Raw genomic sequence first — 17,050 nt, 5'->3', positions numbered from 1 at the left:
TGGTCTCTGGCCAGGGACTACAGATGGATCCAGACAAACTCTCTGCCGTCTTAGATTGGCCACGCCCCTCCGGACTCCGTGCTATCCAACGCTTTTTGGGGTTCGCCAATTATTACAGGCAATTTATTCCACATTTTTCTACCATTGTGGCTCCTATCGTGGCTTTAACCAAAAAAAGTGCTGATCCCAAGTCCTGGCCTCCTCAAGCAGAAGACGCCTTTAAACGACTCAAGTCTGCCTTTTCTTCGGCTCCCGTCCTCTCCAGACCTGACCCTTCCAAACCCTTCCTATTGGAGGTTGATGCCTCCTCAGTGGGAGCTGGAGCTGTTCTTCTACAAAAAAATTCTTCCGGGCATGCTGTCACTTGTGGTTTTTTCTCTAGGACCTTCTCTCCAGCGGAGAGGAACTACTCCATCGGGGATCGAGAGCTTCTAGCCATTAAATTAGCACTTGAGGAATGGAGGCATCTGCTGGAGGGATCAAGTTCTCCTGTTATTATCTACACCGACCACAAGAACCTCTCCTACCTCCAGTCTGCCCAACGGCTGAATCCTCGCCAGGCCCGGTGGTCTCTGTTCTTTGCCCGATTTAATTTTGAGATTCACTTTCGTCCTGCCGATAAGAACATTAGGGCCGATGCTCTCTCTCGTTCCTCGGATGCCTCAGAAGTTGATCTCCCTCCGCAACACATCATTCCACCTGACTGCCTGATCTCCACTTCTCCTGCCTCCATCAGGCAGACTCCTCCAGGGAAGACCTTTGTTTCTCCACGCCAACGCCTCGGAATCCTCAAATGGGGTCACTCCTCCCATCTCGCAGGTCATGCGGGCATCAAGAAATCTGTGCAACTCATCTCCCGCTTCTATTGGTGGCCGACTCTGGAGACGGATGTTGGGGACTTTGTGCGAGCCTGCACTATCTGTGCCCGGGATAAGACTCCTCGCCAGAAGCCCGCTGGTTTTCTTCATCCTCTGCCTGTCCCCGAACAGCCTTGGTCTCTGATTGGTATGGATTTTATTACTGATTTACCCCCTTCCCGTGGCAACACTGTTATTTGGGTGGTCGTTGATCGATTCTCCAAAATGGCACATTTCATCCCTCTTCCTGGTCTTCCTTCTGCGCCTCAGTTGGCTAAACAATTTTTTGTACACATTTTTCGTCTTCACGGGTTGCCTACGCAGATTGTCTCGGATAGAGGTGTCCAATTCGTGTCTAAATTCTGGAGGGCTCTCTGTAAACAACTCAAGATTAAATTAAATTTTTCCTCTGCATATCATCCCCAGTCCAATGGACAAGTAGAAAGAATTAACCAGATCTTGGGTGATTATTTGCGACATTTTGTTTCCTCCCGCCAGGATGACTGGGCAGATCTCCTTCCATGGGCCGAATTCTCGTATAACTTCAGGGTCTCTGAATCTTCCTCCAAATCCCCATTTTTCGTGGTGTACGGCCGTCACCCTCTTCCCCCCCTCCCTACCCCCTTGCCCTCTGGTCTGCCCGCTGTGGATGAAATTTCTCGTGACCTTTCCATTATATGGAGAGAGACCCAAAATTCTCTCTTACAGGCTTCTTCACGCATGAAGAGGTTCGCGGATAAGAAAAGAAGAGCTCCCCCCGTTTTTTCCCCTGGAGACAAGGTATGGCTCTCCGCTAAATATGTCCGCTTCCGTGTCCCTAGCTACAAGTTGGGACCACGCTATCTTGGTCCTTTCAAAATTTTGTGTCAAATTAATCCTGTCTCTTATAAACTTCTTCTTCCTCCTTCTCTTCGTATCCCTAATGCCTTTCACGTCTCTCTTCTCAAACCACTCATCCTCAACCGTTTTTCTCCCAAATCTGTTCCTCCCACTCCTGTTTCCGGCTCCTCGGACGTCTTCTCGGTCAAGGAAATTTTGGCTGCCAAAAAGGTCAGAGGGAAAAATTTTTTTTTAGTAGACTGGGAGGGTTGTGGTCCTGAAGAGAGATCCTGGGAACCTGAGGACAACATCCTTGACAAAAGTCTGCTCCTCAGGTTCTCAGGCTCCAAGAAGAGGGGGAGACCCAAGGGGGGGGGTACTGTTACGCCGAGCGCTCCGGGTCCCCGCTCCTCCCCGGAGCGCTCGCTTCACTCTCTCCGCTGCAGCGCTCCGGTCACGTCCTCTGACCCGGGGCGCTGCGATCCCGCTGCCAGCCGGGATGCGATTCGCGATGCGGGTAGCGCCCGCTCGCGATGCGCACCCCGGCTACCCTACCTGACTCGCTCCCCGTCTGTTCTGTCCCGGCGCGCGCGGCCCCGCTCCCTAGGGCGCGCGCGCGCCGGGTCTCTGCGATTTAAAGGGCCACTGCGCCGCTGATTGGCGCAGTGGTTCCAATTAGGGTAATCACCTGTGCACTTCCCTATATTACCTCACTTCCCTTGCACTCCCTTGCCGGATCTTGTTGCCTTAGTGCCAGTGAAAGCGTTCCTTGTGTGTTCCTTGCCTGTGTTTCCAGACCTTCTGCCGTTGCCCCTGACTACGATCCTTGCTGCCTGCCCCGACCTTCTGCTACGTCCGACCTTGCTTCTGCCTACTCCCTTGTACCGCGCCTATCTTCAGCAGCCAGAGAGGTGAGCCGTTGCTAGTGGATACGACCTGGTCACTACCGCCGCAGCAAGACCATCCCGCTTTGCGGCGGGCTCTGGTGAAAACCAGTAGTGGCTTAGAACCGGTCCACTAGCACGGTCCACGCCAATCCCTCTCTGGCACAGAGGATCCACTACCTGCCAGCCGGCATCGTGACATATACGTTTAAAAATGTCCTCTTCTGACCCCTATAACTTTTTTTATTTTTCCACGTACAGGGCGGTCTGAGGACTCATTTTTTGCGCCGTGATTTGAAGTTTTTATTGGTATGATTTGTGTTTTGATCGGACTTTTTGATCACTTTTTATTAATTTTTTAATGGTATAAAAAGTGACCAAAATACGCTTTTTTGGACTTTAGAATTTTTTTGCGCGTATGCCATTGTCCGTGCGGTTTAATTAATGATATATTTTTATAGTTCGGACATTTACGCATGCGGCGATACCACATATGTTTACTTTTTTTTATTTACACTGTTTTATTTTTTTTATGGGAAAAGGGGGGTGATTCAAACTTTTATTAGGGAAGGGGTTAAATGACCTTTATTAACACTTTTTTTAACTTTTTTTTTGCAGTGTTATAGGTCCCATAAGGACCTATAAAACTGCACACACTGATCTCTCATGCTGATCACTGGCGTGTATTAGCATGCCTGTGATCAGCGTTATCGGCGCTTGACTGCTCCTGCCTTGATCTCAGGCACAGAGCAGTCATTAGTCGATCGGACACCGAGGAGGCAGGTAAGGGCCCTCCCGGTGTCCTGCAAGCTGTTCGGGACCCCGCGATTTCACCGCGGCGGACCCGAACAGCCCGACTGACTAGCCGGGATACTTTCACTTTCGCTTTAGAAGCGGCGGTCAGCTTTGACCGCCGCTTCTAAAGGGTTAATACCGCACATTGCCGCGATCAGCGATGTGTGGTATTAGCCGCGGGTCCCGGCCGTTGATGAGCGCCGGGACCGACACAATGTGATGCGACCCCGCTTCATATCGCGGGTGCCGCCGTAGGACGTAAATATATGTCCTGCGTCGTTAAGGGGTTAAAGGGGAACTTGGTTGGGAAAAGAAATGTTTTCCAATCAACTGGTGCAAAAAAAGTTAAACAGATTTGTAAATCACTTCTATTTAAAAATCTTAACCCTTCTAGTACTTATCAGCTGCTGTATACTACAGATATACTACAGAAAAATTTGTGAAGTTCTTTCCAGTCTGACCACAGTGCTCTCTGCTGACACCTCTGTCCTTGTCAGGAACTGTCCAAAGCAGGAGAGGTTTTCTATGGGGATATTATTCTAATCTGGACAGTTCCTGACACGGACAGAGGTGTCAGCAGAGAGCACTGTTGTCAGAGAGAAAATAAATTCACAGATGTATCTGTTTTATACAGCAGCTAATAAGTACTGGAAGGATTAAGATCTTTTAATAGAAGTAATGTACAAATCTGTTTAACTTTCTGACGCCAGTTGATTTAAAAAAAATAATAATAATTTTCACCAGAGTACCCCATTAAATCAAATTTGTGTGTGAAAGAGGTTATCCAGAGACGAAAAAATTGTATGGCTGGAAATGGTGTATAACTAATAAAAAGGTATACTCACCCACCTCACTTCCAAGCAGCTCATCGTTTTGCTTCCTACTTTTAAGCCAAGCTTGTCCTAGCCTGCTCAGCCAGTTACTGTGTGCAGCAGTGTTCAGCCTCAGTTAGTGATTGGCTAAAAGGACCGGCACTGCTGAGACGAGTCTCGAAAGGAGAAAGCAAAGGACTGGATAAAGTTCTAGCAGGAGTTGGGGGGACCTGAGGAAAGTGAGTATGTTTTTTTTAATACTATTTCCAGGAATATATAACTTATTTTGTACTCCTTAAGGACATCAGGATTTTTCCTTTTCGTATTTTCTCCATGACTTCTAATATCCATAACACTTTTAATTTTCCCCCTACAGACCCATTTTAGGGTGTAGAGCAAAATATAAATGAGCCATTTTGCTAGTTTTGAGGGCTTCCATTTCTGCGCAGTGCACTTTTTTTTGGTATAAATGGCACATTATCATTTTTTCTGTAGTTTAATACGAGTTAAACAATACCCATTTGATATAGTTTTTGATTTATTTTACTACTTTAAAAAAAATCATAAAATTTTGCATGAAAAAATGTTTCTACGCAGTGCACTTTTCGGAAAAATGACACATTATCCTTATCTTGCAGGTTCATATGAGTATATGGGTTTTGTTTTATTTTTAAAAAATTATAACTTTTTGTATGAAAATTCTTCCTCTTAAAATTGTCTTCTTCTGACCCCCATAACACTTTTATTGTTCTGTATTCGGGTCTGTATGAGGGGGAACTTTTTCATACAGTGATATGTCACATTGATCATTACCATTTTTGTTTTCATGGGGCTTTTTGATCGCTTTTTATGAATTATTTTCCGCTATATGAAGTGACCAAAATCATTAATTCTGGTACTTGTTTTTTACACAGCCCATTTTATTTTTACATTTTAGTTTTTTTCCTCCTCTCCTTCTAAGAGCTATAACTCTTTAAAATGTTTATCTTCACACCCATATGAGGGCTAGTGTTGGGCGCGAATATTCGAAATGCACTTTTTTATGTGTATTTATGCGAATATTTCTGCGAATATTTATGCAAATATCGGCACTTCCAGACTGGACACTGATCCCTCCCTTCTTTTAGGTGAGATATAATAATAATGTATGCGTACTATGCAAATTTCATTACGAATTTTCGCATGAGAACGAACATAGCAAAATATCGCAAATTTGAATATGGCCCCTGCCGCTCATCACTAATAAGGGCTTGTTTTTTGCACAACCAATTGTACTTTCTGATAACATCACCATAAAATGTATAGCAAAACCAAACAAATATTATTTTTGTGGGGAAATTGAAAAGAAAAGGATTCATTCGGTCTCGTTTTCCTGCTGTGCACTTTGCAGTTTAAATGACATGTTTTCGTTATTCTGTGGGTCAATACGATTAGAATGATATCCATGTTTATATGCTTTGCTATTACTGTACTGCTTTTAAAAAAACACAAACTTTTTTTTCATAATAAAAGTATGTTTAAAATTGGCTTATTGTGACCACCTATACGTTTCTAATTTTTCCATATACGGGGCTGTATAAGGGCAAATCTTTTGCACAACGATCTGTAGGTTTTTGTTTTATTATTGTACCACTTTTACGTATATGTGACTTTTTTTTCACTTTTTCTTAAATTTTTTTGGAATGTGATGAGACCAAAAATCAGCAATTTTGGACTTTTTCTTTTTTTTTTAACGTTGACGCCATTGACCATTTGGGATCATGAACATTATAATTTGATTGTTTGATTAACTAATTGCTTCATTAATTCATTCGTTCCTTCATTTATAATGTTTTTCAAGGAGGGGCCTCTTATATATATTTTTTTGTTACCATTTATTTTAAATGTTTTATGTCCCAATAGGCATAGCACTGATTAGTATAGTCGGTGATTTACTACTGTAGTCTGCTAGAAAGCAGATCAAAGAAGAAGAACCCATCAGAGTGGCCCGAGGCAGGTGAGGAGATCTCCGTCCGCCATCTTGGCTCATCTGATCCCTTGGCGGGAGATCTGATGTGCCAGCAAAGCCGCCCCATTGCCGCAGATGCAGTGATCAGTATTTATCAAGGCATCTGAACAGTTAATGGAGGGCATTAGCACGATTGCTGATATCCGCCATTACATACGAGTTCATGGCTGCCGCTAGCAGCTCGGACCCTCCGTACATGCAGCGAGCACAGCTCCTGCGCTTCCTACATGTACAGGACATAAATGTACATCCTCGTGTCCAAAGTAGCAGCGCATCATGATGTACATTATTGTTTTTGAAAAAATTGAAAAAGGGAGGTGATTCAAACCTTTATTATGGAAGAGGCTTATTCACATTTATTACATCTTTTTTGTTAGCATTTATTGTATTCACTATTTTAAAGTCCCCATAAAGAACTATTACATGCCATCTTTGATTGGCACAGCACTGATCAGTGTTATAGGTGCTGCATTACTACAGGCTGCTGAGGCGCTGATCAGTGTTATAGGTGCTCCATTACTACAGGCTGCTGAGGCGCTGATCAGTGTTATAGGTGCTGCATTACTACAGGCCGCTGAGGCGCTGATCAGTGTTATAGGTGCTGCATTACTACAGGCTGCTGAGGCGCTGATCAGTGTTATAGGTGCTCCATTACTACAGGCTGCTGAGGCGCTGATCAGTGTTATAGGTGCTCCATTACTACAGGCTGCTGAGGCGCTGATCAGTGTTATAGGTGCTCCATTACTACAGGCTGCTGAGGCGCTGATCAGTGTTATAGGTGCTCCATTACTACAGGCTGCTGAGGCGCTGATCAGTGTTATAGGTGTTCCATTACTACAGGCTGCTGAGGCGCTGATCAGTGTTATAGGTGCTCCATTACTACTGATTCTGCCTGGCCGAATACTGCGGCACTAGGGACGCGGGGCACTGACCCGTCACCATTGACGGCTATGGTCCGCTCGCGGATTCCGCACAAAGAATGAACATGTCCGCCGCTGAAATTCCGTAGTGTGAACGGGTCTCGCGGAGACCCGTTCACACTAATGTTAAAGTTCACACCACAGAATTGCGCCTGTGGAATTCCGCCCGGAAATTCCGCGGCAAATCCGTAGTGTGAACGTACCCTTTTAGGTGCTCCATTACTACAGGCTACTGAGGCGCTGATCAGTGTTATAGGTGCTCCATTGCTACAGGCTGCTGAGGTGCTGATCAGTGTTATAGGTGCTCCATTACTACAGGCTGCTGAGGCGCTAATCAGTGTTATAGGTGCTCCATTACTACAGGCTGCTGAGGCGCTGATCAGTGTTATAGGTGCTCCATTACTACAGGCTGCTGAGGCGCTGATCAGTGTTATAGGTGCTCCATTACTACAGGCTGCTGAGGCGCTGATCAGTGTTATAGGTGTTCCATTACTACAGGCTGCTGAGGCGCTGATCAGTGTTATAGGTGCTCCATTACTACTGATTCTGCCTGGCCGAATACTGCGGCACTAGGGACGCGGGGCACTGACCCGTCACCATTGACGGCTATGGTCCGCTCGCGGATTCCGCACAAAGAATGAACATGTCCGCCGCTGAAATTCCGTAGTGTGAACGGGTCTCGCGGAGACCCGTTCACACTAATGTTAAAGTTCACACCACAGAATTGCGCCTGCGGAATTCCGCCCGGAAATTCCGCGGCAATTCCGTAGTGTGAACGTACCCTTTTAGGTGCTCCATTACTACAGGCTACTGAGGCGCTGATCAGTGTTATAGGTGCTCCATTGCTACAGGCTGCTGAGGTGCTGATCAGTGTTATAGGTGCTCCATTACTACAGGCTGCTGAGGCGCTGATCAGTGTTATAGGTGCTCCATTACTACAGGCAGCTGAGGAGCTGATCAGTGTTATATGTGCTCCATTACTACAGGCTGCTGAGGCGCTGATCAGTGTTATAGGTGCTCCATTACTACAGGCTGCTGAGGCGCTGATCAGTGTTATAGGTGCTCCATTACTACAGGCTGCTGAGGAGCTGATCAGTGTTATAGGTGCTCCATTACTACAGGCTGCTGAGGCGCTGATCAGTGTTATAGGTGCTCCATTACTACAGGCTGCTGAGGAGCTGATCAGTGTAATAGGTGCTCCATTACTACAGGCTGCTGAGGCGCTGATCAGTGTTATAGGTGCTCCATTACTACAGGCTGCTGAGGCGCTGATCAGTGTTATAGGTGCTCCATTACTACAGGCTGCTGAGGCGCTGATCAGTGTTATAGGTGCTCCATTACTACAGGTTGCTGAGGTGCTGATCAGTGTTATAGGTGCTCCATTACTACAAGCTGCTGAGGAGCTGATCAGTGTTATAGGTGCTCCATTACTACAGGCTGCTGAGGCGCTGATCAGTGTTATAGGTGCTCCATTACTACAGGCTGCTGAGGCGCTGATCAGTGTTATAGGTGCTCCATTACTACAAGCTGCTGAGGAGCTGATCAGTGTTATAGGTGCTCCATTACTACAGGCTGCTGAGGCGCTGATCAGTGTTATAGGTGCTCCATTACTACAGGCTGCTGAGGCGCTGATCAGTGTTATAGGTGCTCCATTACTACAGGCTGCTGAGGCGCTGATCAGTGTTATAGGTGCTCCATTACTACAGGCTGCTGAGGCGCTGATCAGTGTTATAGGTGTTCCATTACTACAGGCTGCTGAGGCGCTGATCAGTGTTATAGGTGCTCCATTACTACTGATTCTGCCTGGCCGAATACTGCGGCACTAGGGACGCGGGGCACTGACCCGTCACCATTGACGGCTATGGTCCGCTCGCGGATTCCGCACAAAGAATGAACATGTCCGCCGCTGAAATTCCGTAGTGTGAACGGGTCTCGCGGAGACCCGTTCACACTAATGTTAAAGTTCACACCACAGAATTGCGCCTGCGGAATTCCGCCCGGAAATTCCGCGGCAATTCCGTAGTGTGAACGTACCCTTTTAGGTGCTCCATTACTACAGGCTACTGAGGCGCTGATCAGTGTTATAGGTGCTCCATTGCTACAGGCTGCTGAGGTGCTGATCAGTGTTATAGGTGCTCCATTACTACAGGCTGCTGAGGCGCTGATCAGTGTTATAGGTGCTCCATTACTACAGGCAGCTGAGGAGCTGATCAGTGTTATATGTGCTCCATTACTACAGGCTGCTGAGGCGCTGATCAGTGTTATAGGTGCTCCATTACTACAGGCTGCTGAGGCGCTGATCAGTGTTATAGGTGCTCCATTACTACAGGCTGCTGAGGAGCTGATCAGTGTTATAGGTGCTCCATTACTACAGGCTGCTGAGGCGCTGATCAGTGTTATAGGTGCTCCATTACTACAGGCTGCTGAGGAGCTGATCAGTGTAATAGGTGCTCCATTACTACAGGCTGCTGAGGCGCTGATCAGTGTTATAGGTGCTCCATTACTACAGGCTGCTGAGGCGCTGATCAGTGTTATAGGTGCTCCATTACTACAGGCTGCTGAGGCGCTGATCAGTGTTATAGGTGCTCCATTACTACAGGTTGCTGAGGTGCTGATCAGTGTTATAGGTGCTCCATTACTACAAGCTGCTGAGGAGCTGATCAGTGTTATAGGTGCTCCATTACTACAGGCTGCTGAGGCGCTGATCAGTGTTATAGGTGCTCCATTACTACAGGCTGCTGAGGCGCTGATCAGTGTTATAGGTGCTCCATTACCACAAGCTGCTGAGGAGCTGATCAGTGTTATAGGTGCTCCATTACTACAGGCTGCTGAGGCGCTGATCAGTGTTATAGGTGCTCCATTACTACAGGCTGCTGAGGCGCTGATCAGTGTTATAGGTGCTCCATTACTACAGGCTGCTGAGGCGCTGATCAGTGTTATAGGTGCTCCATTACTACAGGCTGCTGAGGCGCTGATCAGTGTTATAGGTGTTCCATTACTACAGGCTGCTGAGGCGCTGATCAGTGTTATAGGTGCTCCATTACTACTGATTCTGCCTGGCCGAATACTGCGGCACTAGGGACGCGGGGCACTGACCCGTCACCATTGACGGCTATGGTCCGCTCGCGGATTCCGCACAAAGAATGAACATGTCCGCCGCTGAAATTCCGTAGTGTGAACGGGTCTCGCGGAGACCCGTTCACACTAATGTTAAAGTTCACACCACAGAATTGCGCCTGCGGAATTCCGCCCGGAAATTCCGCGGCAATTCCGTAGTGTGAACGTACCCTTTTAGGTGCTCCATTACTACAGGCTACTGAGGCGCTGATCAGTGTTATAGGTGCTCCATTGCTACAGGCTGCTGAGGTGCTGATCAGTGTTATAGGTGCTCCATTACTACAGGCTGCTGAGGCGCTGATCAGTGTTATAGGTGCTCCATTACTACAGGCAGCTGAGGAGCTGATCAGTGTTATATGTGCTCCATTACTACAGGCTGCTGAGGCGCTGATCAGTGTTATAGGTGCTCCATTACTACAGGCTGCTGAGGCGCTGATCAGTGTTATAGGTGCTCCATTACTACAGGCTGCTGAGGAGCTGATCAGTGTTATAGGTGCTCCATTACTACAGGCTGCTGAGGCGCTGATCAGTGTTATAGGTGCTCCATTACTACAGGCTGCTGAGGAGCTGATCAGTGTAATAGGTGCTCCATTACTACAGGCTGCTGAGGCGCTGATCAGTGTTATAGGTGCTCCATTACTACAGGCTACTGAGGCGCTGATCAGTGTTATAGGTGCTCCATTACTACAGGCTGCTGAGGCGCTGATCAGTGTTATAGGTGCTCCATTACTACAGGTTGCTGAGGTGCTGATCAGTGTTATAGGTGCTCCATTACTACAAGCTGCTGAGGAGCTGATCAGTGTTATAGGTGCTCCATTACTACAGGCTGCTGAGGCGCTGATCAGTGTTATAGGTGCTCCATTACTACAGGCTGCTGAGGCGCTGATCAGTGTTATAGGTGCTCCATTACTACAAGCTGCTGAGGAGCTGATCAGTGTTATAGGTGCTCCATTACTACAAGCTGCTGAGGCGCTGATCAGTGTTATAGGTGCTGCATTACTACAGGCTGTTGAGGCGCTGATCAGTGTTATAGATGCTCCATTACTACAGGCTGCTGAGGCGCTGATCAGTGTTATAGGTGCTCCATTACTACAGGCTGCTGAGGCGCTGATCAGTGTTATAGGTGCTCCATTACTAAAAGCTGCTGAGGAGCTGATCAGTGTTATAGGTGCTCCATTACTACAGGCTGCTGAGGTGCTGATCAGTGTTATAGGTGCTCCATTACTACAGGTTGCTGAGGTGCTGATCAGTGTTATAGGTGCTCCATTACTACAAGCTGCTGAGGAGCTGATCAGTGTTATAGGTGCTCCATTACTACAGGCTGCTGAGGCGCTGATCAGTGTTATAGGTGCTCCATTACTACAGGCTGCTGAGGCGCTGATCAGTGTTATAGGTGCTCCATTACTACAGGCTGCTGAGGCACTGATCAGTGTTATAGGTGCTCCATTACTACAGGCTGCTGAGGCGCTGATCAGTGTTATAGGTGCTCCATTACTACAGGCTGCTGAGGAGCTGATCAGTGTTATAGGTGCTCCATTACTACAGGTTGCTGAGGCGCTGATCAGTGTTATAGGTGCTCCATTACTACAGGCTGCTGAGGCGCTGATCAGTGTTATAGGTGCTCCATTACTACAGGCCGCTGAGGCGCTGATCAGTGTTATAGGTGCTCCATTACTACAGGCCGCTGAGGCGCTGATCAGACTAAACAAACAAAGGTAAGAGAGCACCGCCCATCCTCACAGCTGATCGGGACCCCAGCAATAGATTTTTCTTGTTTTAGATGCAACAATCAACTTTTATCACAATGTTTGAAGGGTAAATGCCGGATATCGTCCCAATCGGTGATGTATGGAATTAGCCGTGGGTCCTGGTTGCTGATAAGGCCAGGGAGTTCTCATGAATTATTTTCATACCAGAAGTCCTAAAATACTGTTGTTTTTCAACACTTGGAGAGTCACGGGTTGGGCAACAGAAGTTGTCAGGACATGATGGGAGTTGTAGTTCTGTAACAGCTGGAGAGCTACAGGTAGGGAAACACAAGTTGTCAGGACATGATGGGAGTTGTAGTTCTGTAACAGCTGGAGAGCTACACGTAGGGAAACACTAGTTGTCAGGACATGATGGGAGTTGTAGTTCTGTAACAGCTGGAGAGCTACAGGTAGGGAAACACAAGTTGTCAGGACATGATGGGAGTTGTAGTTCTGTAACAGCTGGAGAGCTACAGGTAGGGAAACACAGGTTTTCAGGACATGATAGGAGTTGTAGTTTTGTAACAGCTGGAGAGCTACAGGTAGGGAAACACTAGTTGTCAGGACATGATGGGAGTCGTAGTTCTGTAACAGCTGGAGAGCTACAGGTTGGGAAGCACTAGTTGTCAGGACACGATGGAAGTTGCAGTTTTGTATCAGCTGGAGAGCTAAAGGTAGGGAATCACTAGTTGTCAGGACATGATAGGAGTTGTAGTTCTGTAACAGCTGGAGAGCTAAAGGTAGAGAAACACTAGTTGTCAGGACATGATGGGAGTTGTAGTTTTGTAACAGCTGGAGAGCTAAAGGTACAGAAACACAAGTTGTCAGGACATGATGGGAGTTGTAGTTTTGTATCAGCTGGAGAGCTACAGGTAGGGAAACACAAGTTGTCAGGACATGATAGGAGTTGTAGTTATGTAACAGCTGGAGAGCTAAAGGTAGAGAAACACTAGTTGTCAGGACATGATGGGAGTTGTAGTTTTGTAACAGCTGGAGAGCTAAAGGTAGAGAAACACTAGTTGTCAGGACATGATGGGAGTTGTAGTTTTGTAACAGCTGGAGAGCTAAAGGTACAGAAACACAAGTTGTCAGAACATGATGGGAGTTGTAGTTCTGTAACAGCTGGAGAGCTACAGGTAGAGAAACACAAGTTGTCAGAACATGATGGGAGTTGTAATTCTGTAACAGCTGGAGAGTCACAGGTTGGGAAACAGTTGTTTACGATAAATGCTTCTAATGTTATATATTATATAATTCTTTATAAATTTTTGTTTTCCATTGTCAGTAAAGACTTTCCGAGGATAATATGCACAGTAGGATACAGTCAATATCGGACACCACTGAACATACTGCATACGGGTGAAATTGCTCTCGTAACTACAATTTGTCAGCATGACATAACAACAATGCCATCCACTTCAGTAAACGCATGCGCGATGGCTGGCTGGTAGCTTTGCTGTGCATTGCGTAGGCGCGCTAGAAGACCGACGAAGGCTGTCGGAGAGGCGCGCATGCGTCGGAGAAGATGCTCTCAGGGAGTGACGCTGGGGAGAGGTGCGCAGGCGCAGTGGCGGTAGGCCGTAGTTGCGCACTTGTAATGAGGAGGAGTGGTGTTAGTGCTGTAGGTTCAGTCCCGGAGTCGTCGTGGTAGCCTGGTGGCCGCCCGCGGAACTCAGCGCCGTCTGCTCTGTATGGAGAGTGGAGAATGGCTCCTTTCCCGGATGAGGTGGATGTGTTCACCGGGCCGCACTGGCGGATGAAGCAGCTGGTCGGGCGCTATTGCGATAAGGTAACGAGAGACCGCGCAGTGTGAACGGCCCGGCCGAGGATGTGCGTTACCGCTTCCTCCGCTGGAGCACAGGACCTGTGTGTACTGGATATAGGTCACTGTATACAGCACAGTATGATGTGTATATACTGCTGTAGGTATAGGTTACCGTGTACATTGTATACAGGGCAGTATGATGTGTATATACTGCTGTAGGTATAGGTTACCGTGTACATTGTATACAGGGCAGTATGATGTGTATATACTGCTGTAGGTATAGGTTACCGTGTACATTGTATACAGGGCAGTATGATGTGTATATACTGCTGTAGGTATAGGTTACTGTGTACATTGTATACAGGGCAGTATGATGTGTATATACTGCTGTAGGTATAGGTTACCGTGTACATTGTATGCAGGGCAGTATGATGTGTATATACTGCTGTAGGTATAGGTTACCGTGTACATTGTATACAGGGCAGTATGATGTGTATATACTGCTGTAGGTATAGGTTACCGTGTACATTGTAAACAGGGCAGTATGATGTGTATATACTGTTGTAAGTATAGGTTACTGTGTACATTGTATACAGGGCAGTGATATATATATATATATATATATATATATATATATCTATCACTGCCCTGTATACAATGTACACAGTAACCTATATCTATAGCAGTATACAAGTATTATATTACACTGCTGGCCTGTATACAATGTAACAGGTATATATATATATATATATATATATACACACACACATATATCACTGCCCTGTATACAATGTACACAGTAACCTATATCTATAGCAGTATACAAGTATTATATTACACTGCTGGCCTGTATACAATGTAAACAGTAATATATATATATATATATATATATATATATATTATATATACACACACACACACAGATATATATATATATATATATATATATATATAATCTGTGTGTGTGTGTGTATTTACATTGTATACAGGCCAGCAGTGTAATATAATACTTGTATACTGCTATAGATATAGGTTACTGTGTACATTGTATACAGGGCAGTGATATATGTGTGTATATATATATATATATATATATATATTACTGTTTACATTGTATACAGGCCAGCAGTGTAATATAATACTTGTATACTGCTATAGATATAGGTTACCGTGTACATTGTATACAGGGCAGTATGATGTGTATATACTGCTGTAGGTATAGGTTACTGTGTACATTGTATACAGGGCAGTGATAGATAGATAGATATATATATAGATATATATCTATGTGTGTGTGTGTGTGTATATATAATATATATATATATATATATATATTACTGTTTACATTGTATACAGGCCAGCAGTGTAATATAATACTTGTATACTGCTATAGATATAGGTTACTGTGTACATTGTATACAGGGCAGTGATATATGTGTGTATATATATATATATATATATATATATATATATATATATACCTGTTACATTGTATACAGGCCAGCAGTGTAATATAATACTTGTATACTGCTATAGATATAGGTTACCGTGTACATTGTATACAGGGCAGTGATATATATATATATATATATATATATATATATATTACACACATATATATATCTATTACTGTTTACATTGTATACAGGACAGCAGTGTAATATAATACTTGTATACTGCTATAGATATAGGTTACTGTGTACATTGTATACAGAGCAGTGTGGTGTATATATCTTTAGGTTACTGTATACATTCTTGTGTTATATACAGTATGTACCATATGTGATGTATTATAAAACCATGTAGAAGCCTTTTACGCTGTTATATGGGGTATAATACTAAATACACTGTAGATATATCATTATGCACTGTATGTTATATATGATCTTGTTACCAGGTAGATTTCATGTATACTATTATGTAACTAATATACACTATAGGGCAGTGGTCTTCAACCTGCGGACCTCCAGATGTTGCAAAACTACAACTCCCAGCATGCCCGGACAGCCAACGGCTGTCCGGGCATGCTGGGAGTTGTAGTTTTGCAACATCTAGAGGTCTGCAGGTTGAAGACCACTGCTATAGGGGGCTGTATCCTATTGTACAGCATATATAATAAGAGGTTATATTAACATTACATTTATACTTCTATACATAGGTTATAATGAAAGGTATAGTAAGATAATGTACAGTAAATACAATATAGATTTATGTTACCATATACATTAGTATTCTGCTATATATAGGTTGTAGTGTACAGGTTATATACTGCAGTGCATGATATATTACTATTTGCATTACGTACATACTATTTATATATATATATATATATATATATATATATATATATATATATATGTGTGTTATATACTGTGGTATATAGTGTATAGTATATTCTATATATGATATTGCTAGGTACATTACATTTATACTGTTATATACAGTGTAGTGTATATTACATGTGCATTGCTATACATAGGTTATAGTGTACAGTATATACTGCAGTGTATGATATATTACTATTTGCATTACATACATACTATTATATATAGGTAATATGCTGTGGTGTATAGTATATTCTATATATGATATTACTAGGTACATTACATTTATACTATTATATATAGGTTATATACAGTGTAGTGGATATTACATGTGCGCTGCTATACATAGGTTATAGTGTACTGTATATACTGCAGTGTATGATATTACTATTTGCATTACGTACATACTATTACATATATATACTGTGGTATATTCTATATATGGTATTACTAGGTACATTACATTTATACTATTATATATAGGTTATATACAGTGTAGTGTAGTGTATATTACATGTGCACTGCTATACATAGGTTATATAATGTAATATGTGTGTACAGTGCTTCCCAACCAGGGCGCCTCTAGTTGTTACAAAACTGCAACTCTCCGCATTCCTGGACAGCCAAAGGCCTGTAGTGTATGTTATGGAACCTACAGTCATATGGCTGTAAATGTTGGCACCCCTGATATTTTTCTAGAAAATGAAGTATTTCTCACAGAAAAGGATTGCAGTAACACATGTTTTGCTATACACATGTTTATTCTCTTTGTGTGTATTGGAACTAAACCAAAAAAGGGAGGAAAAAAAGCAAATTGGGCATAATGTCACACCAAACTCCAAAAATGGGCTGGACAAAATTATTGGCACCCTTGACTTAATATTTGGTTGCACACCTTTTGGAATAAATAACTGAAATCAGTCACTTCCTATAACATCAATAAGCTTCTTACACCTCTCAGCCGGAATGTTGGACCACTCTTCCTTTACAAACTGCTCCAG

The 17,050-nt window shown here is 44.3% G+C and overlaps 1 protein-coding gene across 2 annotated transcripts in view; it reads left to right on the top strand.

Moving 5' to 3' along the window:
• The first annotated feature begins 13,476 nt into the window (after positions 1-13,476).
• FBXL5 (F-box and leucine rich repeat protein 5) overlaps positions 13,477-17,050 on the top strand; it is a 42,567-nt gene continuing 38,993 nt past the window's right edge. Inside the window, exon 1 of one of the 2 annotated variants that reach the window (XM_056555179.1) lies at positions 13,477-13,749. In XM_056555179.1, the coding sequence (XP_056411154.1) occupies positions 13,666-13,749 (84 nt within the window). In that variant the 5' untranslated portion in view covers positions 13,477-13,665. Of the gene's footprint in view, positions 13,750-13,775; positions 13,883-17,050 lie in introns of those variants that run through there. The other variant, XM_056555180.1, reaches the window with a different exon arrangement.

The sequence above is a fragment of the Hyla sarda genome, chromosome 1 (genome assembly GCF_029499605.1).
Source record: "Hyla sarda isolate aHylSar1 chromosome 1, aHylSar1.hap1, whole genome shotgun sequence".
In the NCBI taxonomy this organism is placed as follows: domain Eukaryota; kingdom Metazoa; phylum Chordata; class Amphibia; order Anura; family Hylidae; genus Hyla; species Hyla sarda.
This window is presented reverse-complemented; position numbering and strand designations above follow the sequence as displayed.